Source organism: Emys orbicularis, chromosome 16 (assembly GCF_028017835.1).
Source record: "Emys orbicularis isolate rEmyOrb1 chromosome 16, rEmyOrb1.hap1, whole genome shotgun sequence".
NCBI lineage: Eukaryota > Metazoa > Chordata > Testudines > Emydidae > Emys > Emys orbicularis.
In genome coordinates, this window is record NC_088698.1 from 12,212,147 (window position 1) to 12,227,473 (window position 15,327).

A 15,327-nucleotide genomic window follows, 5' to 3' on the forward strand; every position below is an offset into this window, starting at 1 on the left:
AGGGGGTTGTGAGCTTATTACATGGGGGATCGCAAGCTGTCAGCTTCCACCTCAAACCCCGCTTTGCCATCAGCATTTATAATGGTGTTAAATATATAAAAAAGTGGTTTTAATTTATTAGGGGGGGTTGCACTCAGAGGCTTGCTATGTGAAAGGGGTCACCAGTACAAAAGTTTGAGAACCGCTGACCTGGTAGAATGCAGGAGTTGGAGGAAATAAGAGGAGGCAGAGAGCTTTGAAGGTGCAGGATAGCATCTTGATCACTAAAAAGCCAAATCCTGTAGTGCTGTAAATGGCATCTTATTCAGTTATGCCTATGCCCCTGAGCTGTGTAACTGGGCAAAGCATGGGCATTGAGATGCACCAGCGCAGTCATGTAAAAGTTGAAAGGAAGGTGTAAGTGGGGAGCAGGGGAAAGAAAAGGATCATGCCCTGCAGAGAAAGGGGGCATGTCTAGGCCAAAAGGATAAGATCACGTGCAGTGGTGTAAGAGGGGAAAGGCATTAAATTAACTTGCTGTAAGTTAGGGGATTGTTCCACGTGAGCTATACCAGCCATCAACAAAGTCGTGGACCCAGCTAACCCCAAAGAATGGCCCACGTGCCCCAGAATAAGAGGGGCAGCACAGTCCAAATGCCACTCCAATTATAGCTTGTCCAGTGGTGACCACTGTGGAAATTCAGATGTATTTGCTGCACAGCAAGGGGCCGGAAGGTATGCCCACTGCAGTGGCAAGGAGCTATCTAGCCATGGGCAGCGCACCATGCTATGTGGCCAAGTGCCAGTCAGTCCCGCATGTCACCAGGAGAAGGATAAATACAGAAGGCCAGTGGACACCAGCTCTTGTACATAAGAGGTTTAGTTTATGTAGATACATCTGTTGTGCATCTAGGCATCATTGCAAGTGGCATATGCAGGATGGCAAGCAAGCTGCACGTGGCTCTGTGGGAATCTTTCACTCTAGGTGCCAGAGGCAGACACAGCGTGAGCCAAGACATTCCAAGAGATTTCCGAGATTTCCATGCTGCTTCCCTGGCTGCTGCCTTTGCAGACGCTCCCTGCCTTGCAGTTCCTCAGGCTTTTGTCATCCTGCTTTGAAAGGACAGCTTTCCTTACACTTGCTAGCAAGTCACACCTAACAATTTGAGTCACAGTGTTGATGCAATTTATATTTGCATCTCAGAAGGATCTTGCATTCATGGTGCCTGTTTTACATGCTGCTTCCTCACTTACGCCAGGTTGGGCAAAATCTCAAACACCGTATGTAATGTCCCATATGTATGTATGTTCCATGGTCACTCTGCTGTGTGAGCTGTTGCCATTGTAGCTTTCAGGGTAGGAGTTGCTAACCACTAGCGCTTCTACCATTGCTGTCACCAGTGGGGCTGTACCAGTGGTAGAAAAGGTTGGCAATTTTAAGATCATGCAGTGTAGCAAGGCATTGGTGACCAGTAACTGACTAAATTAAGACTAAGTATCTGGTGAAACAAGTAACTGGATGCTCCCCCATAGTCTGAAGGAATTTAAAACTCGAGTCTGTAAATGCGTTGCAAATGTTCCTTGGAATTCTTTAGCTGTAATGGTAGTTGTAAAAGGACACTCATGTCATTGTAGCTTTGCCTAGTGTTTCCTGAATTACGTGTGCGTAGCTCTGGAGTGATTTTTTTGTTTGAATGTACTAAATCTTTTCCATGTAAAAAACAGAGATAGGATAAGGTTTTAATGGCATCCATAAAAGAGAGTTAATGGAGTAACAAGGAAATATCAGTAGTACATTAACGTAACTGGGAGGCAGAAGAGGTGAACTTGGAAGGTGATTCAGCAAATCCAAGGAGTTTACGTATTGCTCAGTGAGTGTAGCGGGGTGGTTACCCCACTCCTGCCTGGAAGGGCTTAAAACAGCCCTGGCAGAGGGCTGCAGCTCTAAAAGCTGGGCTGATTGGGGAAGTAGCCACAGCTGGGCCATGCCCCAATCAGGCCACAGCTGGCCTGTATAAAAAGGCTGGGAGCCAGAGGCCAAGCAGTCTCTCTCTGCACTCAGAGAGAGAAGGGCCTGGCTGCAGGGAGCAGAGACAGGGTACCTGGGTGGAGCAGGGCTGGGGACAAGCTGGGGAGCTCCAGCCTGGATAGCCCCAGGCTGTGGCCTAGTAGGAGGCCAAGGGGTACTGGGGGTTGCAGAGGGCAGCCCATGGGTAGGACAAGGCAGCAGGTCCAAACCCAACCTTGCCTGTGATGAGTGGCCTATACTGCAGTCTGCCCCAGGGAGCGGGGGCTGGTTGGTGACTGGCAGTGGCCTTATTCTGAGGTGAGGTAGAGATAGTGGATGGGGGTTCCCCAAGGAGGGGAGACCCTAGTACTGAGGGGTGTACTGTCGGGGGCAGCACCCCAGATACAAGGGCACTGGGGTCCGGGAGGAACACAGGGGCCAGAGGACAGGTGGATCACTGGCCTGCAGGGGGTGCTCCAGGATGCTGGAGGAGCTAATTCCCAGAGTCACCAGCAGGAGGCGCCGCAGGGGTGAGTCTGCTCCTCTACACTCAGGATGTTAAATAATTAACTATGTTTCCTTGCGGGATCGTTTTATGACCAGTAATATTTGTAGCCATGTAAACTAAGCTAATACTAAAAATAAATGAACCTCAAGCTTTGGGGCATAAACTGATCAGCTGTGAAGGTCAGGAACGAATCCTCTCCCATAGACAGCAGCATGTGCTCACAGTTAGCCTGTGGGATTAAGCTTTATGAATTCCTGCATCTTAACCCAGCCTCCATGGCTGCAGATGGCAAAGGCAGAGGCGGAATTTGTTGGTGGGACCATGCGTGTGTTTCACACCCTGTGTGGTGCACAGCTCAGCTCCACAATGGCTCTGCATGTGAGCATGCAGTGGCTGGTGGTGGGAGCAGGGCTGGAGGATCTGCAGTTGCACAGGTCTCCTCCTTGCCCTGAAGGCAGGAGGGGTGAAGGGGGGTTGAGGTGGTGACAGTCTCAAGGAGAAGTTTCCTCAGTGGCCTGGGGGAGAGGTTTTCTTCCTCCAGCATCTGCCCAGCTACTCAGGCTGAGTGCTGTGGAATGGATTTGCCCCTGAGTATTTTTGTTTTAGTTTCCCTGTTTGTAAAATGCGGAGGATGATACTCAGTTGCCAGGTTTCAGTTGCCAGGCTGACTGGGGAGTCATGAGGATATGTTACTTACTGATTGTAAAGAGCTTTAAAGGTAAAGTGTGCTCAGTAGTGTTGTTATGTACAGCATGGCACAATTAGCCAGATGCATGACTTCTGCCACAAGGAGAGGGGTGATATAATACCTGACTAGATGGCACTCCCTGTGTTCCTTGAATAAATGTTTGCCCTAAAATCTAGTAGAGCTGAGGACTAAACAGCCCTCTTAAGCTTTGTCTGCCCTGGGATTTTAGGGTGAGGTTTTCAAAGCACCTAAGTGATTTAGGAGCACAAATTCAGTGACATGACTTTTAATGACGCATCTGCTCCTAAGACATGTAGGCACTTTGGAAAATCCCCCCTTAGCACTGATGCAGCATGTTGCACTTGCCAACCCCTAAGAGAGAGATGATTTACACTGGTGAGGCATGATTTGGATTGGAATTGGTTACTCTGATTTCAAATTATGTCTACTTTAGGAGTTTGCATTGGTGCAGCAGCAGCTGTGTTGGTAACTAAAATCCCAGGATTTACTCATGAAGTTGCAAAATCCATGTCCTTATACAAGTGCAAGAGCTAATTGTTTCTCCAGCTGGCCAGTTGAATGCTAATTACTTTGACAGATATTCATGGAACTTGTGTTAAATATGGTGTTGCCTTTTATTCCTGTTTGTCCTCAACTGGGCAGTCATACCAAACATCTGTGTTGAACTGGAAAGGTGAGGTGTGAAGAATAGCATAAAGCAAAGACGTAAATAAAGACAAAAGAGCCATTTAACAAAACTCTTCCTGGATATAATGTAAAGATTATCAAAAGACTTGGGTGTTAGCATGGTCTGGGATTTAAGAACTTTGCTGAACTGTTTCCCCATACATAAGTTCACAGGCCTGGAGAGGTGGGTAGCCAGATTTGGCTAGGAGGGAATCGCTGACACATTTCTGGGAACTATTGTAAGAAGTGCAGAGACTAAGGGTAGGTCTATACTTACTTCCTGGTCTGGATGTAAGCGATCGATCTTCTGGGATTGATTTATTGCGTTTTGTCTAGACGCGATAAATCGATCCCGGATCGGTCCCGGAAGTGCTTGCCGTCGACGCCGGTACTCCAGCTCGGCGAGAGGAGTACGCGGCATCGACGGGGGAGCCTGCCTGCAGCGTCTGGACCCGCGGTAAGTTCGGACTAAGGTACTTCGAATTCAGCTACGTTATTAACGTAGCTGAATTTGCGTACCTTAGTCCGAAGTGGGGGGTTAGTGTGGACCAGGCCTAAGAAGTGAACTTCAAAAAGCAGCTGGCAGTTAAAATAAAGCAGGCCTGGGTGACCAAGGAGACAGGATTTGTCTTTATTTTGCATGTGCTTTTATTTATTTGTGCAGTGCTTTGGGGTGGGGAGGACAGCAATAGATACTAATAGAAATGTTGTTTTTATCTTAAGCATTCCCTAAACTGTCATCTTTCCTTTTATTAGGCAGATATATTCTCTGGAGCTATATTTATCCAAATAGCCATGGGGCTGAATCTTTATTTGGCCATAATCATACTGTTGGGTATTACTGGTCTTTACACTATCACAGGTGAGTTTGTGGAGCAGATTGATACATTAAAAACAAGTTCAAAGGGGATCCAGAAAGATGAAAATGGAAGCGGGGAGTAAATGGGAAGAAATGAGAGCATGAAAGGGGAGAGGTGTATGTGCATATGAGAGAGAGATGGAAGGCCAAGGAGAGACAATTCCCATGAAGTCATTAGCAGAAAGGCTCACATAATGGCATTTCTTTACCTTTAGGTGGCCTTGCTGCTGTGATTTACACAGACACCTTACAGACCGCCATCATGCTGGTGGGATCCTTTGTTCTCACAGGATTCGGTAAGTAAATCTGATGAACGAGAGCTGGAAGGATCAGCTACAGCCCCCAGTGTCCTGTGAAAATGGATCCAGCACTATGGAGTCCTGAGAGCTTAATAGCTAAGGAACTCCCATTGCTTCATGTATTTGTCAGGGAAGGAGAAGAGCCACATTGCTAAGCCCTCCTGTCATCCTGATCAAGTTCTATAGTTGCCATAGGGATGTAATTCCAATGACAATGGGAGAGGAGATTCATAGATTCCAAGGCAAGAAGGGACCATTGTGATCATCTATTCTGACATCCTGTATAACAGCCTATAGAACTCCCCAAAATAGGGGCTGTGTTATTGTGAATGGGAGGCCAGGTGTCCATGAGATCACATAGGTACTAAAATGCAGTCCATCCTGTGAAATAGAACCCTGGTATTTAGGGCTCAGGCTACATAATTAATCAAGAGGAGGTAGTAAAGCCCTGTGAGGCTGTAATTTCCTTCCCTTTAACTTGTGGCTTCTAATTGGACTTCCTCTGTGTAAGCTTTTCACTGAATGAAGCTGTCCCCCTGCTTCGCAATAAACAATATTTCAGATTGACTTAATCAGGTGGACGCTGCCTCTGGTCCTTACCTGGGTCAGGGAGCCTGGAGATTTTATACCTGACAAAGTGGAAGCTTGGATCCTGGGCATGGGAAGGACAGTGTAGTGTAAAGGAATCTTTTAGAGCTCCATAGCGACCTGAGAAGGAAAGCCAATGTGGCTTCTTGCTAATGAGAGTTTTCACATCACATTCATTGATGTTTCTGACAATGTTGATCTCTATTGGGGCAGGTTTATCACATTGATAGCATGGAGTTTTCTCCTTGGACTCTTCAGCTCCATTAGGAATTTCAAGCGTCCAGTACCATGATCAGTGTCTTTATGTTCTGTTTTTCAGCATTTGCCAAAGTAGGAGGATATGAGGCCTTTATGGAGAAATATATGCAAGCAATTCCAAGCAACACCTCCTATGGAAACATTACCATTGACCCAAAATGCTACACTCCTCGGGCAGATTCTTTCCACATCTTCCGAGACCCGATCACTGGAGATCTGCCATGGCCGGGCCTTACGTTTGGCTTGAGCATCCTCGCTTTGTGGTACTGGTGCACAGATCAGGTAGTGTAAAGGCAACAACTGGGAAATTCAGAGCATTCTAAAATTTGCAGTCTAGTTGGATTGATCTCTCTCATCCCAACCCTGTGCCATAAAAATAGCTATTATCTCCTGAGAGGAAATTGATTTTTTTTTTTCTGTATAGCTTTTAGATTCTCAGCCTCTTCTATGTTAAGTGAATAGGATGTGTATGTTCCTTTACTATTTTTTCATGCCATTCTGGACATATGCTGTGTGTGTGATGTTCCCCCCCCCCCCTTTCTTGTGACATGCTGGATGAACATTAAGATGCCCAATTTTTAAAAATTGGACCCTCATCTTAATAGGACAGCTACATGCATATGACCTTTATCAATCTGGATATAGACTTGGCTTCCCATCCAGCCATACTAGGCATATCTACTCTGTCTGTGTGGGCTGCTCGGGGGACAAGTGCAGTACTCAAGAAGTGCCAGAAAGCTAGTACTGAAAGTGCCACAAGACAGCATTCCAGCTCCCCCCAAAAGAGCCACAACACCATTCCGGAGTGTTCTGGCAGGACTGGAGCACTGGTGTTGCTTTAATCTCTTGCATAAACAATGCTGGACAGATGCTCTGTGTATGTGTCTGTCCCCTCATCGGGTGCCATGGTGCAGGACCGTCCATGTGTTTTCCTTTCCTTTCCTTCTGCCTAGGTCAGTGGTCCATCCAGTCTCCAAAAATGATCAAATTGGGATGCTTCAGAGGAAGGAGACTGCACTACTGTAACTGTGCAGTATTCTAAACCATGTGTGAGTGGGGGGGAATTCTTCAAGCCCCTATGCTCTGGAGCACAAGGATTGAGAGCCTTTATCATCTGTAACCTAGCTGGTGTAATAGTGTCTGCTCTTCTTATTCATGTAAATGTCTAGTCCTTTTTGACTCTTAATAAGCTATTTGGTTCAATAATATCCAGTGACACGGAGATTCACAAGTTAAAGATACATTAGACCAGGGGTCGGCAACCCCTAAGCACCCTGACGGGCCAGGCCGGTTTGTTTACCTGCCGCGTCCGCAGGTTCGGCTGATCGCGGCTCCCACTGTCTGCGGTTCGCGGCTCCAGGCCAATTGGGGCGGCGGGAAGCAGCATGGACCGAGGGATGTGCTAGCCGCCGCCCCCATTGGCCTGGAGCGGCGAACCGCGGACGCGGCAGGTAAACAAACCGGCCTGGCCCGCCAGGGTGCTTACCCTGGCAAGCCGCGTGCCAAAGGTTGCCGACCCCTGCATTAGACAATAGAGTATCTACTTTTAGCCATTTAAATGTGTTCTTGGGCCTTCAAATGCCCTTGTATTTTTCTAATTATGAGCAAGAGCAAAGACTTCTCGCTGGAATAGTTGAAACAGAATCATTTGTGCCTTGGTGTGCCCGACATCATGTGTGGGTGACAAAGCTGGAGTCATTCACATCTACTGTCTCATTGACAGGTTATTGTTCAACGATGCCTCTCGGCCAAGAACATGTCCCATGTGAAGGCCGGCTGTGTTATGTGTGGGTACCTGAAGCTGCTGCCCATGTTTTTGATGGTGATGCCTGGGATGATCAGTCGAATTCTGTACACAGGTAAGACCTAGTACTGTAGCCCCCTCATTCTCTTCTCATTCCTCTTCCAGTTTTCTCTTTGCTGTCCCCCCTCCAGCTCCTTCAGTCCCTCTCCTGACTCAGACCATGAAAATACGTACACAGACCAGCCTTTCCCACAAAGTAAGAAGACCCGGCTCTTTTTCCTTCCCCCTGCTCAGGGCTCCTGGTGATGCTATCACTGTCCCTTGTGGGGACAAGAATCCTAGAGGGTGTGTCCTCTTTGTTGGAATTTGTTACAGCATTCCTGCTCTGACTGAGAGGGTGGGAAACACTCCTGTATGTGACTGACAGACTTCACAGGACAGAGGGAGGGGTGCCTGGATCCCAGAGAGGAGTGTTCCCAGCTCATGGAAATGCCTGTGATTTGCATGCTGCCTGAGCTCAATGTGAGCACAATACCAATTGGTTTTTTCCCTCTCCACTGAGCTGTGTGTACAACAACAGAGGAGAGCAGGTGGTCTGAGCAGGAGAGGGCCTTTCAGAGCACACACTAACTTTGCCCTGGCCCCTGAGCCCTGATTTTGTAGTCCTCACGTTATTCAGTCCCGACTTCCTGTGCAGTTCTGCGGATGCAGTTTTGGTGGCTTGACCTCAGCACCATCGCTATTCCCCGGCTAGGAAAGAAGTGATGCAGGAATGGAATTCCTTCCCACAGCTGCAGAGCCAAGGGTGATATCAGGCAAATAAATCCAGTGGTTTAGCATGGAGATGGGTTTGGGAAGTACTCTTGATGTTTGGGTAACTTGCTGCTATGACCCCATGTAACCCTGTCTTATCTTTTTCTCAGATACGGTGGCTTGTGTCGTGCCCTCAGAATGTGAGAAATACTGTGGCACCAAAGTTGGCTGTTCAAACGTTGCTTATCCAAAAATGGTGGTGGACCTTATGCCGAATGGTAAGCTGTTGCTGTGATAGAGTTTTTTTGTGGGTAAGACATGGACGGCAGATTAATAGAAGCTGGTTGTTGAGGGGGAGAGATGTCCCAGGGCTGGAATTCAGCTACCAGAACTAGGAGACCTGCATTCTCATTTAGTCGATTTGACATCACTAGTTTCTTGAGTTATCAGGGCTCAGCTATCATAGGCCCTAGATCATTCCAATATACAGTTTATTCCTATACATGCCAAGCATTCTGATCAACGTGACCATAGATGCCAGATGGTTACAGACTAGCCATGACAATGTTACTTATTTGCAAACATGAGGCAATAAGACACTGCTGGCGTTAGCCTAGTGTGAGAAATAAATCTGGCCTACAGTTGCCAGTTAAGAGGCGGCCTCTGCCAGGATCTCTGTGTTGAGTGATATGCTTGCAGTTCCTCCGCTAAACTCACTGGTCTGGAAAGAGAAAGTGCAGGCCCCCTGGGGTTATTGCTCTCCCACTGACCCAATGAAGCAGTATAATTATAAACAACAAGTGTGTGTTTGTGTGGGGGTGTCTCTGACCCCTCCCATTGTACACAAAGGACTCCTATCTGAGTAAATACACACAGGCATTATCCATCTCCTAACAGCCCAGCCTGGGTATTATGTGGTATTGTAAATGTTGTGCTTCCTGACCTAAAAGGCACAATTACCTTCCATCTGCAGTAGGGTACCATGAAGTTGTTATAAGCTGGGCATGCTTCATTTACTAACAGATAGCTGGGTTGGGGGTGGTCAGACCATGCACTCAAAGAGATGTCACTTATGGGAGCTTTCCCAGTGACTGATCCTCCCCAGCTCAGGTGGTGTGTCTCTCTGTGTTTCAGGTTTGCGAGGTCTGATGTTGTCAGTCATGTTGGCCTCTCTCATGAGCTCCCTGACTTCCATTTTTAATAGTGCTAGCACTCTGTTCACCATGGACATCTACACCAAAATACGATCCCGGGCAACTGAGCGAGAACTCATGCTGGCTGGAAGGTAAGTGTTACTGCGCCCCTTCCCAGCATTAGGAACCTAATTGAAATATTGGAACCATCACAGACTGCACCCTTCAAAGTTCACCTTTAAGTGCCTTGATGAACAACCTTTCACTGAATGCATATGATGCAGCAGTGACCTCTTGTGGCTTGACTGCTTAATCTCATGTGTCTTTCTCGATATTCAGTGGGGTAGTTTCCAGGCCATGTTTCTTATTTAAAGATTAATCTGAGGTGTCTATTCCCTACAGATATCCCAGGGGATCTATTTAAATTTCATTCCAAGATGACAGTTAGACAAAGCTACAGCATCAGTAATATTCACTAGCTGTGCGCTGATTTCTCTTTTATTCATCTCTCTCTGCTGTTTTATTGATTGCTGTGTTTATTTGTGACTTATTGATTTATTGTTTGGGAGCAGAGTTCTCATTTTGAGTTGACTGAGAGCTGATGGATCGGGTGAGATTTCATTGCCGGTTGGTCTTTTTCCCCAGTGCTGATGGCTGATTACTATTGTTTTTGCTCCTGTTTTAATGCTGGTTGAATAACACAATGACTTGTTAAATTGTTGATTGGTTCATTGTGATTTCTGTATTTCTGATTGATGTTTATAAATAGGTGGCTAACAGATTTTTTTTTATTGGCTGTATTTGCAGGTTATTTATCTTAGCTTTAATTGGTGTCAGCATTGCTTGGGTTCCTGTGGTGCAGTCAGCTCAGAGCGGGCAGCTCTTTGATTATATACAGTCTATCACCAGCTACCTGGGACCACCCATTGCTGCTGTCTTCCTGCTTGCTATCTTCTGTAAGAGGGTCAATGAGGAGGTGAGTACAGGCTAGGAGAAGAGCTGTGTGTGCAGAAGTTCACAAAAGACATTCATCTGTGCACTGGGACAACTGCCCTTTCTTAGTTTCAATGCATTTGATTCTCATTTTCTTTGAAGCTATTCCTGCTACAGGCCAGTGCCTGAGGTTCCAAAGCAGAATGCTTGAGGGGCTCTTAGCTCAGTTGAGGAATCCTCATACTCCCCTTCCACCACATGCATGTAAATGTGCATGGACTTTGTTGGACTTTATTGGCTCCTAGACAGCTAGGAAGCTGGAACCACCTACTGTTTCACTGTGACTTGTGCTGAAGGGATGATTTCTGGGAAACAGTGCTTTAATGCAACCTTCTAGGTTCTCCGTGGGTTCTGTAGGCTTCAATAAGGAAGGGGAAAGTCCTGTGGTTAAGCTGCTGGACTGGAACTCACGAGATATGGGTTCTATTCCCAGCTGTGCCACGGACTCCCTGTGAGAACTTAAGCAGGTCACTGCTGGCTTGAATTTCAGAGGTGCTGAGCACTCAGAACAACTCCCTCAGAAGTCAGTGGGAACTGTGCGCTCAGCACCTCTGAAAATCACTCCAATAATAGCTCTGTAGCTCAATTTCCCCACTTGTAATGCTGAGGATAATACTTGCCTATGGTCCCCATGAGGATAAATTCATTCATGTTTCTGAGGCGCACAGATGCGATGGTGAGGAAAGCCAATAGATAAACAATATAACACTGTTTCCAGGTGGGATTGGCGCTTTCTAGTTACTTTGACTCCTTCCTCTGGAGATTGGTGGATATACTAACAGTAGTAGTAGTAGTAGTAGTAGTGGATATTTCCCAAGCAGGGATGTTCCATTTCCAGTCACTGCTTGGTTGAACCTCATGGTTAATGGATCAAATCCTGGGGTCCTGAGTAAAAATGGATTAAGAACTAGTAAGATCCTCAGCATCTGGTCCAAAGCGCACACCTAATTAGAAAAAATACTGCGATCAAGTAAAAGCTGAAGAAATTTGAAGCACTGCCTGGATCAAAGTCCCATTTTTATTCCAGATTAGACTTTTCGGAAAGATTCTTATTTCTACTGTAAACTGAGTGTCTCATCTTGTCTTATTCTAATATAATCTCTGTGATTTTCTGACCATTTAACAATAATAGTCACAAAATAAAATTAGTTCAAATTAGAAAATTTCCAGCAGGATATTTAATTCTGTACCATTAGTTGTCTCCTTTTTATCTTATGGGCCAAATTCTACTTTAAATGGGTGCAACTTGACTAAAGTCAGAGGGCTACATCTGCTTACTCCAGGAGTGACTTTGGCTCTGTATGTCTGTTGGTTTTGTTTTATTTAGGGAGGTGCAAATTGAGACAGTCATATAGGGTAAACACATGGATGGGGAAGGACAAATCTCTGAAGGTGGTTCTTTGAGTAGTGTCCCTGTGGGTGCTTCACTGCAGGTGCGGTAGCGTCCCTGCACCTGGGATTGGAGATCTTCCCTAGCAGTGCCCGTTGGGCCATACAGGCACTCCTCTCAGTCTTGCACCATGAGCAGCATCTATTCAGTGCTGTGTGGTCCAACTGCCCTCAGTTCCATCTCAATTGCCTTGGTCTGTGACCAAATCCTTAGCAGAGTCTTGCATATGTCTTTACTGTCCTTCATAATACTAGTGTTTTCACTACTATTTCTTAGTTATTAGCTGCTTTCTTAAAATTTTTAAAATTCCCTTTACCCCCTCTTACAAAAAATATCTTTTTTCCTTTGGCTCTTTCCTCCCTATTGTTTTTAGATTAGCATAGGTTTCCTTTTCTATGCCCTTCCCTGCTGGGTAGCTCTCCCTACCTGGGGCTATGCCCAGATCCTCCAGGTTTAAGAGGTGCTTCTCCTGTCATGAGGCTATCCCAGTGAGCAATGGCTACTCATAGTGCACACGGTTTGGGTGAGAGGTACATATCACAGAAGTGCACACAATGTCTCAAATTGAAGGCTCGGTCCAGAAAGGACCGTGAATTGAGGCTAAAATTTTAATAATGGAGAGCTCACTGCGACTAGCCTCTGACCGTGGCCCCAATACCTCTCCTTCATGGCAGTCACCATCAGCATGGTCATCGGCCGACCCCTGCTCACCGTGTACCACAAAAAGAAAATCTTCGCTCTCCCCGTCAAGCGGAGAAGAGACGGGCCCCAGCTCACTCACCAAGGAGCCACCTTGGAAAAAGGCAACTCCCACGAGGTCGGTAGCCTCGACATCTTTGGGGGCAAGACCTGGCTCCTGTGACCATCCAGACACCTAGTCCCAGCACTCTTGAAGTCCAAGGGCCCTAAGAGGGCAGGACCACAAATAGACACACAATCACTTGGGACTGAGACGGACAGATCAAAAATCTCCCTCAATGACTTTGAGTGCGTCAGCGCCCACTAAGCCCTTGGCGCCATCTACTGGTTGTTCAACAGAAGGCATTTAACGTCTGCACCATCGCTATCCATTATGTCTGCACAAATACATATATAGCCATCAGTACTGATGATGCTCCTGCTGGTATCACAAGAGTTCTGCTACCTGAGAGACCTGATCTTCTCTGACACTCCAGAATCACCGCTCTTCTGTACCAAGCTCCCAACAGTCCATGCCTCTCCCCTGGAGATACATCTGTCACACACTGCTCTCCTTCACCATCGGACATGGTGGCCCTCTCCATTGCGGCATCTGTAGTGATGAGACGAGCCTCATGGTTCCATCTTTCAGGGTTCCCCAGGGAAGTGCAGACCACGGTGGAAGATCTACTGTTTGAAGGATCTAAACTCTTTGCCGAGCACATTGATGACTCCTGACATCCTTTAAAGGATTCTAGAGTGACACTGAGTTCTCCTGGCATATATACAGCAGTGCTGAAGAGAAGACAGGTAGATATCAATCTACTCCAAGATCTCAACCTCCACATTCCACCCTTCAATGGCTTTATGATACACAATGCAGGTGACAGAGACCTCCTCCCAAGCACAGACAGATATTGGCACAAGCAACTACACCCCACCCATCCACCTCTACACCGCAATTTTGAAAATGTGGTCAAGGCCCTGAGATGCCTCCCCTGGTCCAGTTGCTGAAACCATCTCCAGTAATCCATCAGTTTGGCAACCGCTTGACCCCATTCTAGCCATCATGGCGACAGATCACCTCTGACAAGTGGGTCATGGAAATCATCAGCAAGGGGTATTCTATTCTGTTCCTCTCTCCTAACCACCCACCCCTCTTCCCCGTCTCTCTTCAGGGATCCTTCTCACAAACACCTACAAGAAGAAAATAAACCACCTTCTGTGACTGGGTGCTATAGAACTGATCCCATTCCAACACAGAGGGAAAGGTTTTTATTCCCACTATTTTCGGATCCAAAAGAAATCCAGCAGGTGAAGACTTATCCTAGACTTGAGGAACCTCAACAAGTTAATCCAATTACAATGCTTCAAGATGGTCACACTATCAACAATAATCCCAGCACTAGAACAGGGGGACTGGGCCCTCAACCTCCAAAACATGTACTTCCACATCACCCTTCCCACAGCGATTCCTCAGATTTCATCTGGGGTCTGACCATTATTAATAAAAGGTTCTTTGACCGCTCTATGGCACCCAGGGTATTTTCCAAGGTCCTCGTAGTGGTGACGGCGCCTTTGCAAACAGGGGATTGTAATATTCCCATATGTAGACGACTGCCTCCTCAAGGCTCCCTCCAGATGAACCTTTTCTCAGACTTCAGCCTCCAAGTAAACATACAAAAATCGGTACTGATGCCAGTACAGCATCTGGAATTTATTGGGGCCCAACTGGATGCTATAAAGGCCAGAGCCTTTCTCTCAGTGCAGATTTTCCACAATAATCACCCATATCTCCACTGTGAGAACCTGCCCATGGATTTCCACCAGGACTTGTCTATAGCTGCTTGGTCATATGGTAGTGGCCAAGTTCATGGTGAAACATGCAAGATTGCACACGTGCTGCCTTCAGGGATGGCTACGAACAGTGTACATACCCCACAGACATAGCCTCAACACACTGCTCTCAATACCAATCAAGATCAAGGACTCATTAGACTGGTGGACGCAACCCTGAAATGTCTGCATGTGAGTCCCTTTCCTCCAACCAACACTGTCCATGATATTGACAACGGATGCCTCACTGTTTGGATGGGGAGCACACCTACAAACTCACACAGTACAGGGCAAGTGGTCCCTGTCAGAATCCATGTTGCACATCAACCTTCTAGAATTACGTGCATGCTGACACTTTCTGCCAATAATCGACAAAGGCCCATAAGAGTAATAACACACAACACCTCCTGCATGTTCTAGATCAACAGATGGGGAGTGGGGGAGGGAGAGAGGTCCCAATCCCTATGTACAGAAGCTCTGAAATTGTGGAACTGGTCTAGCCAACATGGCATCGACATCTCTGCCACATACCTAAACACCATGGCAGACTTACTGAATGGGAGGTTCTCACAGAACACGAGTGGGAGATGGACACAAGAACACTACAACACACATTCAATCGCTGCGGATTCCTGAACATAGATCTGTTTGCCACTCCCAAATGCCCAGTTTTGCTCAAGAGCAGGTCTAGGTCACCAATCTCTGGGGGATGCCTTTCACATTTTGTGGGATGCACCCCTCCTCTATGCTTTCCCACCCTTTCCCCTACCATTCAAAGTGCTCAACAAGATACAAATGGAATGAGCGAGGGTCATCCTCGGAGCCCCATGCCATGACAGATATGGTATCCTAACCTCTTGTGCATGGCAGTCTGTCTACTGATTACCCTGCAGTCAACACCACACCTCTTCTCTCAGGAGACAGGC

General features: G+C 46.8%; 1 protein-coding gene across 2 annotated transcripts in view; it reads left to right on the forward strand.

Annotated features, from left to right (window-relative positions):
• Positions 1–15,327, forward strand: part of SLC5A1 (solute carrier family 5 member 1) — a 42,394-nt gene that overhangs the window by 20,745 nt on the left and 6,322 nt on the right. For both annotated transcript variants that reach the window (XM_065418015.1, XM_065418016.1), the window contains exons 6-12: positions 4,627–4,732; positions 4,945–5,025; positions 5,936–6,156; positions 7,598–7,733; positions 8,542–8,649; positions 9,506–9,656; positions 10,312–10,480. In XM_065418015.1, the coding sequence (XP_065274087.1) occupies positions 4,627–4,732; positions 4,945–5,025; positions 5,936–6,156; positions 7,598–7,733; positions 8,542–8,649; positions 9,506–9,656; positions 10,312–10,480 (972 nt within the window). The remainder of the gene's footprint in view (positions 1–4,626; positions 4,733–4,944; positions 5,026–5,935; positions 6,157–7,597; positions 7,734–8,541; positions 8,650–9,505; positions 9,657–10,311; positions 10,481–15,327) is intronic.